General features: G+C 42.0%; 1 protein-coding gene across 1 annotated transcript in view; it reads left to right on the plus strand.

The window, feature by feature from the left end:
* The window catches only part of EFNB2 (ephrin B2), a 50,239-nt gene that overhangs the window by 12,786 nt on the left and 18,918 nt on the right, over positions 1-18,535 (plus strand). The window contains exon 2 of the mRNA XM_075336682.1: positions 11,188-11,468. Within this exon, the coding sequence (XP_075192797.1) occupies positions 11,188-11,468 (281 nt within the window). The remainder of the gene's footprint in view (positions 1-11,187; positions 11,469-18,535) is intronic.

Below are 18,535 nucleotides of genomic sequence, written 5' to 3' on the forward strand. Positions count from 1 at the left end.
CCACCTGTCAGCGCCGTGTTCGCTGAGAGATGATGGGCGGGAGGATGGGCGTGCATATGTAATGAGCGGGCCCACGTGGTCACGGCAGGCGCTGCTGCAGCCTGCTCGTGCCCCCGATGACCCGCTCCACCGCAGCACCCACATTCCCGGCTGCAGCCCTATAGTCAGACCATAAGACGCACCCCCCACTTTCTCCCAACATTTGGGGGGAAAAAAGTGCGTCTTATGGTCCGAAAAATACGGTAAGTATATGTATGTCAATAAAGTTTTGTTAAAGACAAACACCAGGAAGTATCAAACAAAGTCGCCTTATTTAAAGCATAACATCCCAAAAAGACAAAATCACGGCATCAAAAATGTGATAAAGACACACAAACATAGTGAACAATGCAAGTGACCTAATTTAAATAGGGGCAGGAATTCTGCAACATTAAAAGCTCATGGGAATGTAGCTTAAAATGTTCTTTAGTGGATGTGACCCTTAAGGCTGCTTTACACACAGCGATATCGCTAGTGATGTGAGACGCCGAGATCGCTCATAGGTCGTTTTGTAGCGGTCACACGTACACATCTCACAAACTACGCTACATCGTTTAGCGATATATTGTTTGCCCAAGGCTGTCGTGTGGATGTTGTTCGTCGTTGGCAGGATGTCAAATGTAGCAATATGTCTGCTGCATTCCAAACGATGAACAATATTTTGAAACCGAACGACGTCAGCGATCAACGATTTTCACCCTATTTGCGATTGTTCAGAGTCGCACGTAGGTGTCACACGTAACGACGTCGTTAACTATGACGGAAGTGCGTCACGAAAACTGTGACCCCCGACGAAATATCGTCAGATAAATCGTAGCGTGTGAAGCGGCCTTTACACGCTGATCTTGCAAAGTGCCTCAGTGTCTGTCATCTCCCCTGGGAGAGTCACCCTAAGGGCTTGTTCAGAGGACTGTAGAAATTGAACACATGCTATCCCATAATTTTTGTTTTGTTTTTTTTTGTTAGTAGATAGCACGCTGATCCATGTTGTTCAATGGGGCATTGTAGATCGTCTTTTTTTTTTTTTTTTTTTTTTTTTTTTTTTATTCCCCTACACTGACAATCTGAATAAAATCACTGCATGCTGCTATTTGACTCTGAAAACAAAGAAAACTCACTCATTCAAGTCTATGGGTGCGAGAAAGTATGGGATGCCACAGTATAGTGTCCAATTTGTATAGCTCCATTACACTTCTGTAATATAGAACACTGTAAATGATTAATAGTTGCTACTGTAAAAAACAAACTGCATACAGATGAAAAGTGAGACTTGTCCTACTTTTCTGGATGACAATTAGATCATTTTATTTCTTTATTTTAATACTGTTGCGTGAACCTAAGATAAGGGTGTCTACTCATCAAGACTGAACCCCTGTAGTGAATTGACTAATGTCGATCACAAGAATCATGGATTTCCTGTAATAACATTCCCCAGGATACACATCCAGCAGTTAAGGGGTTCATGTAAAGAAAAAACCTTGTTTGCTGCCTGATGGACTCAATAGTCTCTCATTGACCACCAAGTATTTATGGTGTGGGCCTATAACCTTTTGCCTGTGTCCAGCAGCTTTTCAGCTGGAAACCGGTGCATATTTATGGCGTTCAGATGACAAGAGGTAAAGTGTATGGCTCTGGCCTACTGCTGATTGTATGAAGGAAAGGCTATAGTGCTGATGTAAAGCAGGGCCTGCCTGTGTCTCATTTCCTTCACCTACTGAACAGTATGCTTTTCACATCTGGCATGTGCCATATCATAAATGTTACGTGCCACCCATAAATGTCTGATGTGACGCTGGCCAAGCGGGGTGCATTGTATTTCAGCCGTTGGGTACCTGGTATTCCTATTAATGTCTTCCATGCAGAGGAAGCAGGCACTTCCAATGTTATTCACTTGTCTGCATTCATTTCTACATCCTGACAATCCACAAGGTTTGGCAGCTTGTGTAGCTCAAGTCTAAGCATTAAATAAAATCCAACAATGTCTAATGGCAATCAGCCTGTGCGGTAAATTAGGGATTGATAAGCATAATGAGACTGGTACAAATCAGGCATTTTCATGGGTGCACGCCTAATGAGGGGATAACAAACTGCAGGGCAACCGGCCATTGTGAATCCTCCTTTTTGTGAACAGTGTGGCGACATCTGCTATACAGTGCCCTGCGCTACCCGATCGGGTGGCATGACTCACGCCTGACTCACCTAATTGCCATCCCAACCACATTCTTTTAGTTCCTTATCATTGATTCGGAAAATACAGTGTAAACTGAAAGCAGAGTAATCTTTAGATAATATTAGCATTATTATATATGCGAGTCATCAGCTTTCCTTTCCAAACAAATACGGTTTCAAAGGGCAAGACATTCCCCCCATCTTGGCAGCTGCGACCGGCCAACACCCAGTATTTCATTGCGGAATATGGCTGCTAATTACAAAGCAGATGCTTTAAAGCACGGTATAAATATTAAAAGTTCTTTCTACCCAAGCTTTCCTTCCCAGGCTACGGAGTCATATATTCTGCAGTCTGTGGCAGGAATGTGTTCTTTTTGGTGAAGAAAAGAGACCCCAGCCTTTTAATTTTCAGAAATATCAGCAAACTACATATATTTTGTCCTAAATGATGTCGGGCGCAGATTACTAGGCCAGACAACTCACATCACAGTCTGGAGGGGATATTATGGAGGAGACGGGTAGTCAAACAAATCTCGCAGCAGAGCAGAATTGGAAAATTCAAGGGAATAGAGGAGTACTGTGCACGTTCATATTGCGGGAATACATTTTATTGGAAGTGACACTAAGTAAGAATGGAAAAAAGAGCCCATTCTTGGCACACGGCACCGCAGCCAACGTAGAGGCTTACAGATCTGGAGATTGAATATGTAATAGCGGTAGAAATCATGATGATGTCTCAGTGAGAGGTCTCACGAAAGATAGCCGGGCAGTGATGTCAGCAGCCAATCTAGGAAGTCAAGAAGAGAAGATGGAAGGGTTTATAAGGGTATGTGCACCTTATCTGCTGTAAATACTGAAGTGTTGGGGGGATAGTGCAGCATAAAATATGCAATTTTGCTTTTTTATGCATTTTTTTTTACCCCCCCCCCCCCCCTTTCATTGGAATAGGTGAAAGATGCTGAAAGAATTGAAAGAGCTTCAAATCTGCAAGGAAAAAATAAGCAAAGTGTACATGAGACTTGAGGAATCTCATTCACTTTGCTGGGAATAGGAAATCATTCAGGTTTTGTAACAAATCTGCATGCAGGAAGCGCAATAAATGCCCAACTACATAAGGTGTGCACATACGCAGTGTGTTGCCTCACAAGAAAATGACATTTCATTTTAGGAAAGGGAAATTTTGCAAGGATAGGAAAGTTGCAAATTTTAGAAGTAGTCTTCCTCTACTTTCTAGAATCCTTAGATTGTGTTAAGTTTATGAAAAATACAATTATCTTATTTTAATTGCTTTTGCCTAGTTTATTTTTTAAAATGTGGAGCCCTTTTTGTGAAGCCTCATTTAGTAAGCTAACCGGTATTTTGTAGTAAAAGTTGTTCTAGTAAGATTGGGTCACACAACCATAGATCACTCATGCGAGAGAATCGGGTCAGTTATGCTAATGACACTCTGATCAGTGTTTGATCTGAGAGTTGGCGTAGTGGGATCTGATTCCCTCAGATGAGAGTCATAGCACTGAGGAGCAGATGGAGAACATGATGCCTCCATCTTCTCCATTTGTGTCAGAATGATAACGGAGTGCTGTCTGAATATTCGCACACTCATTGACCTGCATGTTCAATCGCAATCCAAATCTTAGACCAAACGTGGACATGTTGTTTTTTTGTTTTTTTTTCTCCGAACAACCTGCTTTGAGGAAAATAATTGGACATATGCGTGGCCCCATAGACTAACATTGGTTCGAGTGCAAACCAATATTTTGTCGGATCCCGCTCGGACCAATAATATGGGGATGTAAGCTAGCCCTAAAAAGATTTAGTAACTAGATTTTGGATATTAATTCATAACTGATGATTATAGTCCAATTTTAAGTACTAGACTCCCTTACTGAAACCTAATATTAACGCTTTCAGACCTGAAGATGATTAGAAAAGTCTGAAGCACAACCAACAATCGCAATGGAAAGACAAAACTGGACCAGGCATATTTTGACATTTTATCATACACCAGCTTGCAGTCAGTGTGGTTTTATGTGGAAAAAGTAAAGAAAGGCACAACTGGAAAAATGAATTTATTTATTTATTTTTTTTTAACGCTTCCATTACTATTTTTAGGCCTAATGCCAGTGAGTACAAGGCAGTAAGGGGCAGCATAAGACATTAGAACATGGCACATAAATATAACATGGCTGAATTAGAAATCTAGAATACCTAACGAAGACATTTATAAGTAAAGCGAGTACTGTGTGTTCTAAATATTCTGTTTCTGAGCTGCAGGGACAGTGCTGATTACATCCAATGCATCTGGGGGCAAGTAATGCTTCCAGCTCTCCTGGGTCTGGTCACACTTTATGGAAACTAACAGCGTTGCTTTTATAGCCATTAAAATTAGTAGAAAATGTATCTGAGAAAAAAAGATATGTTGATAAAAGTCCAAGGAAAAAAGGTGAATTTTAGCTAGCAAGGGGTTAAAAGATCTCGAATTAATAAGTGTACTCATTGCCATTCAACTCGCTAATTGAAAATCTCGTAGGCACTTGTGATTGACTGCCATATAATCTGTCACCCGCAGAAAATGGTAGATAAATATTCCTCTATTTACTGGCATAATCCAGATCTGTTATTTGCATTTTTTAAAACCGGTTTTGAAAAATAAATGACATCACTCAGAATTTGCATTTGGCATGAATTATTTTCCAAGCTTCTGTCATTATTTATCTAACGCCTCGCCTGCACATAGCAAGACAGACCCCACCCTCCATTGCAGTCTGTGGTTTGGAGACTTGCTTCTGGGAATCTGACTGTACAGGTGTGAATTACCTGCACGTTAAAATGATAGGCTATAAACTTTCTTAGGATGGGGAGATGTGATTATGCAGCTTGCTGCAGCCAAACGTTCTGCCCAGTCTTATCTGTTATTTATGGCTCATATGTAGAGCCAGTTGTTTAACAGGTGCCAGTAGGACTTCAGGAAGTCTTCCAGTATGTTCTCTAAGTGGTAGCAGTGGTCGGTGAAGTCCTTTTCTTCACCACTTGATAAAAGACCTGTGTGCTAGTTTAGACATCCTGTGTTATCTTCACGTAGGCGCTTTATGCTAAGGCTCTAGGTGCAACCTGGCCACTATATGGAGACCAACTATCACTCTACCATTCCTTGACCATGATTATTGGTTCATTCCACAAAAAGCTTGAAAACCATATACAAATATCAAGTTTTGCTTTCCAGCTGAAACCTCTTAAAATATGTTAAACAATGCAATTACCAGTTCAGGTTTCTAAGTGATTGGCCCTCAGATTCCATTACAATTAATGTGTTCATCAAGGAAGTCTTACTGTCCAGGGCTGGCCATACATACTGTAGTAGCTAGCTGTCTGCTGAATACTTGGTCCCCGATTCATCAAAACTCTTAATAGAAATCTGGGGTAAAACACTTTAACATGTCACAAACTTATTGTACCACCTTGATGTTGCCCAAATATTCAACTTTGCCATTTCCATGCCAAAATGGACGGATCTAGGTTTAAATGGAGATGTGATACCACAGTTTCTCAAATGGATGATGGGCTATGACATACCTTATGCCAAAAAATCTTTCTCCTGGAGTAAAATATTGTGGCGAGAGGCAGTGTTGCATGCCACTGTTAAGATACGCCTGACTCTAAGTGGCATCTTAATGAATTGGGAGCTCACGAAGACTGGCGACTACAAAGCCGCTCTTGATGAATGGGGCCTTGGTCTTCAGAAATCATTTTAATGCACATATACCCTGTGCTAGGCTGATTGTGCACACATTTTTAGTTGTATAAGGTAACTGATGTCAGCAGCTTTTCTCCTACAAAGCAAAATGACTGGCAGTTGGTTCGTTCATGTCTTCCTCTCCCTTGACACATCTCTCAACACGGTAGGGTTGGTAGAGTCCCATACACAGTAGATGATGATCCAGTCTTTTTGAAAGGGACAGGTTCAGCCAATATGTATATGGTATATATGGATGGCCTTATAAGGAAACGTTTGATAACATTCCCTATATAAGCTATAATGTTGTCTTCCCTCCGAACAGAAGTAACTAAGTAATGCCTCTATAGTTTTCAACAGCCTGATTGAATAGAAAATGTTTGCATTCTGTAGGTGCGAATACTTCCTAGTGGCTTGGACCATAGTGGTGATATTTTACATCTGAACAAAGGTCTTGGCCTAGCCTTGTTGGAGCACTGAAAACAACGTCATGTGTTATACTAACAATCCAGTGTAATACTATTAATGTAAACACAAGCGGATATGTTACACAAACTGATGAACTGAATAAGCTACAAAAAGGAATCCAATGCTAGGAGTAAATTGTGCAGATGTGGACTGTGAAATATAATATTATTGTTACATCAATAGCAATTGTGAGACAGAGGTGGGAAATTGATTAAGAATTGAGTAAAACTATACCCAGCCACACAGGTTCTTTGTTAAGTAGAACATGAGGTCACGGAGGGTAAGAACTGCCCCCTCTAGCTATGTCAGTATAAATTACTATTTACTAAATAAGAAAGCGTTCGATTGTGCTGCCGTCCAGAAATATGCTGGAACACGCCTAGCAAATACTCGCTCAACTGGTTACATTTCTAACACTTTTAGCTCCACAGTAAAAGATTCTTACAAGTGTCTACAGCTTTCATCTTAAATCATATAATGTTTTTATCATCACTTCTATCCATAGAATTTACATTCGGAGTCCTTCATAAAAGTCTAGATATAAAATAACATTGTATAGTCCTTGTGGTTAGAAACTGTAAAGAACTCTATTTATAGCTGGGCTGAAAATGTCTGGTAAAAGGACAGATAAAAGCATTTAATTACTAGCTTGGTTTATTAATAGGCACAGCAGATGTAATATTTAGGTCTGCCTATTATATGTATCATGTTTAAATAATAAAAGCCCCCATACACATTAGATGAGGCTTAGCTGAACCCTCCGATATCAGGGAGCGCGGACGAAAGTCTATCTTAGATGGGGGCCTCTTGATTCTCTGCCGATACAGATCTCAACAGCCGATCCTCTTGTTCTCCAGGAGATCTCTGGCAGCGGCTCTCTCGTAGAGAAAACAGGAGGGCACTGACTCGTCAACTATGTACTGTGAATGAAGGAGCTTAACATTTATGACCTTGGTCTGGTGAAGTCTATGACCTCTGCAGGATCTCTTCCCATGTTGCCCCAATACCAGCACTTGTATGGTTTGGCATAGTGCGTATCTGTTTTCATTAAGGAGATAAATCTTACTTCTCTTCTGAGAAAAGGATTCTCTGAAATGTAACTTGCCCGATTGTTTTTTTTTTTTTTACTCCAGATATGTATAGTTAGTGGAGACTTGGTAGGCCCATATACGAGTAAGATAGTAACTTTGTCTCTAATATACATGGAAACTTTTATTCTCAACATAACTGTGCAGGTATGAGTTAGTAATGTCACTTAGTTTATGCCTGTGCAGTCCATAGTACAGCAGCAGATGCAAAGATTACGTTATTTGTAGCATACCCACTTCTATTATTGGTAGCTGCTCAAGAGTATAATTATATATATCTAGATGGAAATCATGCCCCCTTACATATTAGGCTATTGTTGGGCAAACCAGCCGGTGTCTAGGTGTTTGGCCAACTGTATAATGTGTATGGTGGCACCGCTCAACTGATGTTCGGGAGAGATGACGATTGTGCAGGTCTAATTTTGCTCTTCTCTTTTGATAAGCTGCTGCCTGACTTATCAGCCGGTAGCTTTCCCATACTCAGGAGAATTCCTGTGTTCTCTGAGAGTCAGCTAAGATGGCTCAGTTCATCGTGCAGACAGCCATCTGTGTATGGCCAGCTTAATGGTAACGAGAATGATTGTTACATGACCCTTGTAGCTTTGAACCTATACTCTCAGCATAATGCTGTATAGGCCACAAAAAGTGCTCTCATGTAACCTAAGTCATCATGTTTGCTCCATCTTTATGAATGAGCACTTCCTAAGAGTCGATTTCTTTACTGTTCAAGTAAAATATTATCCTCGTGCATTGAGTGCTGAATAGAACTAAGTCTGCCTGTAGTGTGGAAAGCCCTTGGTGGGAACATGATTGCCAGCCTTTTCAGAGAGAGGGATGCCCATCTGAAGTACTGAAGTGTGGAGCTATGTCATGGGTCAAGAGCTGGCGCTTATCCAGAGCAGAAAGCATAATTTATCAAGAGTAACAAGCAAAAGCAATTAATTGCAGCACATGGTGATTGTTTTGTGCAGTCCCAGATAGCGCATTAGTCGGGTAGAGTTTACAATTATGTTTTCTTTCTTTCTTCTCTTTTAATAACTGGTTTTCTAGCACAAACACCAATTTCACCTTTGCCTTTCTATTACATTATTGGCGAATGCTTGTACAGCACTTGTTTGCTTTCCATTCTGTGCGTTGCATTTTTTGTGTTCTCATTTTCGTACGTATAATACATTTGTATAAACCTTTTTTCTTATAAGGAAGTCCTTCAGACTGTAGAGTTTAGTGCAGATGTTTATTACAATCCATACTGAAGGGGATAGAAAATCTAAAATGTTTATACCATATCTTTAGACTAAACATGGGCAAAAAGCTACCCTGGCCCGGCTTCCAGTTTAGCCCACTATGGCATTTGGACCACGGCGGTGTTTACTTCTATTTCAGCACCACGCCCGTCATTATGTTGTGTGAGACCTTTGTGAGTAGGCCTCATGTGACGTCATGATGTTGTCGGGGCCTAGTAATCAGCCGATGCTCCTTGGATGCTGGGCAGAGCATTGCCGACTGCCACAATGGACCTCTTTGGACACCAGACCAGGGTAGTCCAAATCTTTTGTCCCCATGATTCAGTGATAGTGTTGACTTTTCAGCCATTTTGACTAACTACTTCTTTTGGTAAAGTAATCACTAAAATGTCTGTCCTCATGATTCCTTCTGTGTAAATATTTCTAAGATACATACATGTATGAGAATATTGCATAATGGTTGTACATTAGGTTTAGAGGCCCTTAAGGATTCTATAGTATGAAAACATGGCGTAATAATATTCCGTATCCTCCTGAGTGACGGGACTGCAGCTTCACATTACTCCGAACACTAAAATAAGCGTTGTGCTAGTTGCTGTGTGATTGCACATAATAGCTGCAGGGAAATAAGCAATGCTCTTCCTCGGCTTTGATTACCCATAATGTTAACCAACAAAAGCCGTTGCTAGAAAGTTAGAAGATCAAATACGCCGGAGCCTGACATTTAGTTGCTAGGCCAAACATGGTGTCTGTCAGCTGACATAAGAATTGATTTAGCAATTAATACAACTTACCTGGTGGCCTTTGCTATGGAGGGAATCCTGGCGAAAATCTTTGTTCTCGGTTTTGTATTTTAATGAGCCTGCGGGCTTAGCTGCTTACAAATGAGTAGGGAGTTCTAAGTGTGGTGTTTAATGTTTCTGCTCCGCAAAGGATGTTGATTAGAAAGCTCTTGTTTCAATTTCCCACAGGCTTTGTGCCGCAAGCGCTACATGAGGCTAAGCTCCAAGCGTGGATGCGGCACTGTGTCCGAGCATTGGCTCCCCCCTTCACTTGGATGGCTTCGGCCTACATACCATGCATCCACACTATTGTGCAAAAATCAACATTCCAATCTATTGCGATTATTTTCTGATTTGTTGCTCCTGCTCTATTAGTTGCATTACACTTATGACATAGGACGACTCGAGACTGATCAGGTCACATTGCCTAGACAGAAAGGCATTCCTTGGTGGTTGAGGAGATATATAAAGTGTCAGGATTTTCTTAGACCGCCGTCATGTGAAGTTCTGCTGATAATGGCAGTCCATGCGTTAAGGACATGATTCTATAGCTTTGAAATGGACACATGAATACTGAGAATCATTCTCAGCCAGAGTAAAAATAGGCCTGTGAAGGTGAGAAATGCTTAAAGCATGACAGGATACACAAATATAATTGTATATTGGATGCTTTTCCTTTCATGCATAATAGGACGGTATTTAAGAAAACAACCTTTTTTTTAATGCCTTTTAAGGAGGTAATTTCCCACTAAATTCATCGAAAAGGGGCATAACTACTAGGAGCACCTAGGCCCTTAGAGGTTTCGCTCTGCACCAGAATTAGATAGTCCTGATTACTACTATAAATGAATAGCCTCGTCTCTGCCTTACTCTAAGGCTGTGTGCGCACAGTGCGTTTTTGATGTAGAGTTTGCACAAAATCTGCATTTCTATATGCCAACAAAATCAATAGGAATTCTGAAGTGCTGTGTGCATGTTGCTTATTTTTTCCTTGTAGATTTGATGCAGAAAATCTTCTGCAGCATGTCAATTGCTGGTGAGTTATTGTTTTTTTTTTTTGTTTTTTTTTTCTCCTGCTTTTTTTTTTTCATTGACTTCATTAAGAAAAACGCATGGCGCAAAAACGCATGCATTTTTGGTGCGTTTTTTTTCTTCCAGATGGTGCAGAAAACGTCTGCACCGTGCGCACATGGCTTAATTGTCTCATTTTTATTAGGAGCGCAATGCTCTGCATCCTCTCCGCTTCTTGCTTTTCTGAGGGATGTGCGCTCTTGGTTGAGCATTCCAACTGGCGGCATGAACTGTGCACTCCGATGCTGCAGAGGTGGCCGCTAATCTAGGCAACGAGAAGGGGATAATTACATCTAAAACCCTACTGATCTTAAAAACAGTGAATTTTAATAGTACCTTTAAGAAATCTGTGTAATAACCGATATTGCACCAATACCGAGATTTCGCTGACCTTTGCATGGAAAGATGTCCTTATTTTGTAGCAAAGCTAAGACATTGTGTATCACTATGGCACTACATTGATCTGATTTTCAGGAGTCTGAGGAAGTGAAGAAGCATCTTTCATGGGAGGCTTTTACATGTTGTTAATTCACTTGTTATTGATCTGTTTTTATCTAGTTTATACTAATTCTTTCTTACTTTTTTCCTAATAGATTCCTTCCTGGCCAAGGGCTGGTATTATATCCGCAAATAGGAGATAAACTGGACATTATTTGCCCCAAAGTGGACTCTAAATCTGCTGCCCAATACGAGTATTACAAAGTCTACCTGGTGGATAAGGAGCAAGCGGAAAGCTGCATTATAAAAGACAGAACGCCTTTGCTGAACTGTGCTAAGCCAGACCAGGATGTGAAATTTACCATCAAATTTCAGGAGTTCAGCCCAAATCTATGGGGATTGGAATTCCAGAGGAACAGGGACTACTACATCATCTGTACGTATGCTCCGCCGCAGTTTATTTGTTTGTCGTGCCGAGTTTTTAACTTTCTATGTGCAGAATGTAAAATCTTTTACTGTCTGCCGGTAACTTGATCAGAGACGGGCTAAGAATATATCAGCATAATCCCCTTTCTAGAAATCAAGAGTGGTTTCATATTGAAAATAGATTATCGTTTAGGTCCCACGGCAAGCATCGGGAATAAAAGCTACTGGATCTGTTCTATAAGAGCAGGGTATCAGAATTTCCTCCAGGAGCTTGAAGTAGCGCAGAAATGAATAGCATCTAATGCTATGAAATATACATTATGTCTGCTGCTTTTTAGCTGCATTAAATGGGTTTGGAGGCCGAGAGCTGATCAAAGCCGGCAAAGCAAGAAACACACTTTCATTACCTCAGCCCTCAAAGCCCAGTTACTAACCTTTTAGAAAGTACTGCCCAGACTATCATGAAATATAATCATTTTTCGGCTTCCTAACATCTTTTATGACCTGTGAAGTGGGTAAAGAAGTGCCTCGGGAAACATTCGCCTGAAAACCTCCAGCTTGCATGCGGACCTCATTAGTTCAGCTTACAGTCAGACGATCATTTATTCTGACATGCACAAACTCAAATATGTAGGGTTCCCTAAATGTTTTGTCCTCTCATTCGCTTTTTCTTTTTTTTTTTTTTTCCCTTCAAATCCCAACTAACATTAATTAATTGGCCTCTTGCTTCATTGCGAGCTATCTCATTCTTTAACCAGTTCCATGAGATGATGAAGTAGAATGCAGTCGGCGTGAATCCTTTTATTTTTTTTTTCTCTTGTAAGGTTTCCAGATTAGTTTTGTAAAAGCCGATGTTTAACGCTATTAAAAATAGTCCCAGTTTGTGTGGCAGGCTTGTCTGATTGTAGCTTACAATGGTAAGGCTTTTTCTAGCTTTATACTATTAAAAAGGAGCTGCAGAATGACAAATCCGACAATGCCATTGGATCTGGCAGATGGGAAGGTTCACAAGGGTCCTTACATCCCACCTATACAAATTACTTAATCTAGTAATTACCATATACCCTCATCCACTAAATTCCCCCTTGTCGGCTGAGAGCTCATTTGGCCAGCAGTTATTCTGACCTCCCATTACACATCAGATCAAGTGGAAGAGGGGGAATAAGGCAGAACCCTCTGCTGGAGTGATTGGGCATGTTGGATTTTAACCTGCCCAATCATTCTCCCCCCCCTTATATCTGTAGTAATGGAAAAGTCAAGACTCCCCATCTACTCTAGAAGGATGACCAGTATATGGCACCCTTAAAGGGAACCTAATCAGGTGCAGTATGCACACAGAACCACAAGGAGTTCTGGGTGCATATTGCTAATCCCTGCCTAACTGTCCGTGTATCTAGTAGCATAGATAAACATCTTTAGAAAAAGTGTTTCTAAAGAATGTTTATCATATGCTAATGAGGCCAGGGACTAGTCACAAGGGCGTTAGTTCCCTTGGCTAGTCAGCCCCCTTAGCATGGTAGCATGCACTTGTTGGCTTGCTAACATGCTAATGAATGCGCAGCGTCAGAGGCATGGTCGCTCTCACCTCTGCTGCCACCGTTCCTGATGCTGGATTTCGGCTCAGTGTGCATGATCAGAAGTCCCGGACTTGAAGCCGGGTGTACGTGTCCCGGTTTCAAACTGATGCAGTGTGCAGGTCCTGAAGTCCAGGGACGTTCTGATCTTGCTCACTGAAAACCAGCAGTGGCAGCTGAGGTGAGAGCGACCATGCCTGATGTGCATTCATTAGCATGTTAGCACACTCACAGGGGCATGCAAGCATACTAAGAGGGCTGACTAGCCAAAGGAACGAACGCCCTTGAAACTAGTCCCTTGCCTCATTTGCATATGATAAAAGAGCTTTAGAAATACTTTTTCTAAAGATCTCGTTACCTATGCAAGTGTATACAGGGACAGTTAGGCAGTGATTAGCAATATGCACCCAGAACTGCTCGTGGTTCTGGGTGTATATTGCACCTTACAGGTTTACTTTAAAGGCTTCTTCCACTTATGGACATCCCCTTATTGGCTCTCTCATAAAATAAAAACATTGCCTCCTGGAGCGGCACTGGTCCTCCAGTTTGAGCACTGTTTCCCCAGGCGATCATGTTACCTAGTTACATAGCTTGAAAAAAGACCTAGGTCCATCTAGTTCAACCTTGACATCACAATGATCACCAAATTATCACATGACCACCAGGGAACAAAGACCTGCAATTGGGGGAAAGTAATCAGCCCGGTGGGTAAATATCCAATGTTTTTATGTTATGATGGGCAGTGGACATCCCCATTATCTGGTATCGGCCCCCTTTCATATTGTGGTTTCTAAACCTAGTTATGGTCTCCCAACCTGCCGAGTTCAACGTCGCTCCTTAAAGGTGTTGTGAGAGAATGAAATATACCTGAGAATTATGAACACACTTAACCCAGATGATCTAAGGCAAGGAAGGTTTTCCTGCGATGCCATTATGAGCATTGTGAGTGTCTCGTAATCTCCCCTAGACTGCATTGTAGTTTGCTGGCCAGTTCTCATAGTTTCCATTTGCAGCTACAGATCTCCAAAACAATGTCTTAAGTGCAGACACAGAATGGAAGCTGCCGCTGCTGCTCCCGAGTGAAAATGATCGCTCCTGAGCGAGAAAGCAGCTCTTATGCTGCACACAATTGTACCCATTCTTTTTAGAGTCCCTTAGAAAAATGACATATAATTTGCAGCCATTGATAGCTCAAGATGAAATTCACTGTGAACATTTGTAATGTTGGTAATCAAGATGTGAAATGGAAGCATGAACATTGAACAATAAGACGCTTTATACCAGGCTTAGTTTTACAGCATGTCACTTTACAGCAAATGGGCAGCCATTTTGTTTCTTATCTGCTTTCAGTAGGGTCCACATTTTTTTTGAAATGCCTTCCTAGAGATGGAACCTTCTTTTTTTTTTTTTTTTTTTTTTTTTTCCCCCCCCTGTAATCCACATTTTCAAGTTCTTTGATGTAAAAAGCATGAGGGACATTTATTTATTAGCCCACGCATGTAGAAAATTGCCCTAGAATGTCTATTGTACAGAGTAGATCTCCACCAAGGAATAAGGTTCACGGAGAGGGCAAAGCCTAACCACGCCATTTATTGGGTTACCACTAGGCTGGAAGTGGCGTCACGCACATCCATCTGAGCTATTCCACAGTGCTTTCTAATCTGGAGTGTTATATTCCAAACTGTCAGCCGGCATTAACTCAGTCACTGGTAAAATCTCCCCACCAAGAGATGAACTCTGCCTGAAAATGATGTTTTCCACTTCAGTGCCACTTGTAACGCAATTACTGGGTCATTAATATCATTGCATGCAATTAGTGCCAGTAGAGCAAGCGTGTGTGTCTTCCCAGTACCATGACCCTTTGTTGGCCAGGGAATTCAGCTGACTTCTATTAGTGTGTTTTTATTTTACCGCACAATATCTAAGTGGCGTAATTACAGTAATGGGAGTGTTAAGTGAGGCATGAGATGGGTTAAACCTCCATGCATTGTCACCATATTGTCCGTCACTCTTCACACCTATTGGGCCTTGCACTGGTTGTTCACTGCCCCCCCTGGATGTTCCTACTTTTGCAAATGACTGTTAATTGCTCCTTTTTATCGTTCATCCCATCATCATAATGCCAGCCCTCCAGTCTTACATTAGAAAGGCCAAGCACATAAAGTAAATATAAATTCTAATGCAGTTCAGCCTATATTGCTGAAAATGCCCTTCGGAGTCCATCAGTTTGGAAATGAGCTCGTAGTTGGGAAATAAAAACATTTTCGCTCTAATTTAGCTGCAATCTAAGGCCGAATTTCCAATGTTTGTTCTCGTGTCATTGCATTGCTGATTTATACTGCACAAATCCGTCATAAAACGATCCATATGATGGGTATGAGGACATTACTGCGGCAGGAAGACCCTCCTCTCCAAGGCTCCAATCTCATGCCTGTATACATAAAGAAACCGCCCCCCTCGTCTGCCAGGAGCGCACAAAAGGAGAGGCAATTTATTGCTGCCGGAACTATTTGATCTTCTTGAGAAAATGCCGGCGTACTGGGCTCTGGCCTGAGAAGGTACTTGTGTCCTTGTCACTCTTTCTTTTTCTTTGCTATCGGCAAGGATGGCAATGAACTGTGCTTCACAAAGACAGCTGTGGCCTGTGAAATCTGTGCTCATTAATTCAAGCCACTCAGGTTTTAAAGTGTTTCTAGTAGCAATTGAAAGGCCAGGACATGAGACAGAATGGTAACGGTGCTCGCGCAAATCGTTATAGTGGACGGAGGTGGAGCAAGAATTTCCTGGCTTCTTCAGAAACTCAGGCTATGCATTTTACTGTCCACACACATCCGTGACGGACAAGGCTGTGTTCACACCTTGCGTTTTTTGCATGGGTTTTTTCATTGGCTTTATATAATTAGCCGCTTTTCAGAGTACAAGCAAAACCTATGAGATTCCACAAATCTGAGGCACAGACGCACAGTCGCTTTTTTTTTTTTTTTTCTGACTGAAATGGTTGAAGGAAGCACCATGTCAATCCTTTATGCGTTTTTTGCAACCTTTTGTCATCATTGAAAGCAATAAGTGAAAAACACAATTGTGTATTTTTTTTTCTTGTTTTTTTTTTTCATTTTTGCTGCTGTTGTGAATGAATAACTTTATTTAAATTCGTACTGTAGATGAATGACAGACCAAAACATGTAGCTTTTTTACTGCCAAGAGATCAGGTTTTGCTATAGGGAAAAACAAAAATGTGTGAACAAAGCCTAATGCTGATAACCCTTTTTTTTTTTTTTTTTTTTTTTTTTTTTTTTTTTTTGACGTGGACTTTTTCCATGTGAAATTTGTTGAAACTGTACTTTCCTGTTAAAGGGAACCTGTCAGCAGAAATTTCCCCTAAAACCTAACAGATTCCCCCTCTGCAGCTCCTGGGCTGCATTCTAGAAAGGTCCCTGTTATTATTGTGCCCCCTTTCTGACCAAAAAAAAGAGTTTATAAAGAGGTACCTTTTTGGCTTCGGATTCTATAAATCTGACACGGGGGCGGGCAACCTGATGGCCGTTATTCTGCCCCCTAGTCCTGTATGCCGCCCCCATCGCTGATTTCCATACTTTTAGACGCCGCCCACTGCTCCAGCCATCTCCGCGCATGCCCAGTGCCAGTCTCACGGGACTGAGCACTGTGACTGCTGGTGACGTGTGCGCAGGCAAGTGATTATGGGCGGGACTGTGACTGTTATCAGCAAGTACCCGCCCATAATCTCGTGAGCGCGCAAACCTCTCCAGCGTCACACTGTGCTCGGTGTAGATGCTAGACTGTATGGGCTGCTTCCAGGGATGACATCCCTTTGTCACGTGATAGGGGCGTGTTCAAAATACTATCACGTGACAAAGGGATGTCATCCCTGGAAGCAGCCCATACAGTCTAGCATCTACACCGAGCACAGTGTGACGCTGGAGAGGTTTGCGCGCTCACGAGATTATGGGCGGGTACTTGCTGATAACAGTCACAGTCCCGCCCATAATCACTTGCCTGCGCACACGTCACCAGCAGTCAGTGCTCAGTCCCGTGAGACGACTGGACTGAGTCGTCTCACGGGAGATGGCTGGAGCAGTGGGCGGCGTCCAAAAGTATGGAAATCAGCGATGGGGGCGGCATACAGGACCAGGGGGAAGAATAACGGCCATCAGGCTGCCCGCCCCGTGTCAGATTTATAGAATCCGAAGCCAAAAAGGTACCTCTTTATAAACTCTTTTTTTTTTTTTGGTCAGAAAGGGGGCACAATAATAACAGGGACCTTTCTAGAATGCAGCCCAGGAGCTGCAGAGGGGGAATCTGTTAGGTTTTAGGGGAAATTTCTGCTGACAGGTTCCCTTTAATACAAAGTCAGTATCAAATCTAAATCATTTTGATGCTCATTTTTTATATTCTTTGTGGTCTGTTTCCATTGAATTGATTAAAAAAGGTAGATCTAAAAATGACAGGTAAGGCTGCTTTCACACATCCGGTTTTTGCAGTGCGGCTAAATCCGGCTCTAAAACCTATGCAACAGATGCGGCAAAAAAACGCATCCTTTGCATAAGTTTTTACATGCGGTCCGTCCGGGTTTTTGCCGGTTGCGGCATGCTACTGAGCATGCGCAGTGCAAAAAGCCGCATGCGGCGGCTGGATGCGGTTTTTGCCGCATCCGGCGTCCATAGGCATGCATTGGAAAAAGCGCCGCATTGGCGGCGCGATGCGTTTTTTTTGCCGGACAAAAGTGCCAGGCAACGTTCCATCCAGCCGCCGCATGGGCTAAATCTGCCGCATCCGGCAAAAAATGGACCGAACACAAGGCCATGCGGCACAATCTGGCACTAATGAAAGTCTATGCGGAAAACTCAACCGGCGGCAAAAAAAAAACGGTTATGTTTTTTCTTCTAAGAGCCGGATTGTGCCGCACAGCAAAAACCAGATGTGTGAAAGCAGCCTAAGCCTGATGGGAGTCCTGAAAAATGTCTACCCCAATGGGCTAGCATGTCAATTTTATTGCAGTTGGTCTACTCTTAGGTCCCCTCAGATCTCAAAGGTATTATTTCCACAATGGGTTAACAGTCACACATGCGCAGAAGTGTTCCATTCATTGTCTATGGGACTGAGAGATGGCTGAACTCTGCATCAGTCCTATAGACCAGAGGTTCCCAACTCCAGTCCTCAAGGCACACCAACAGTGCATGTTTTCAGGATTTCCTTAGTATTGCACAGTTGATAATTTAATCACCTGCAAAGGTGCTGAATCCAACACCCATGCAATGCTAAAGAAATCCTGAAAACATGCACTGTTGGTGTGCCTTGAGGACTGGAGTTGGGAACCTCTGCTATAGACAATGAATGAATCAATAGGGCACATGTTTCACTATCTCTCTATTCAGGCGAGGTACATGGTAAACTAATTCTCGTGATCAGTTGAGGTCCCTCTTATGAGACCCCAGATGATTATACAATTATCACCTATACTGTGGATTGATGATAAATATTTACG

The sequence above is a fragment of the Anomaloglossus baeobatrachus genome, chromosome 2, assembly GCF_048569485.1.
Source record: "Anomaloglossus baeobatrachus isolate aAnoBae1 chromosome 2, aAnoBae1.hap1, whole genome shotgun sequence".
In the NCBI taxonomy this organism is placed as follows: Eukaryota; Metazoa; Chordata; class Amphibia; order Anura; family Aromobatidae; genus Anomaloglossus; species Anomaloglossus baeobatrachus.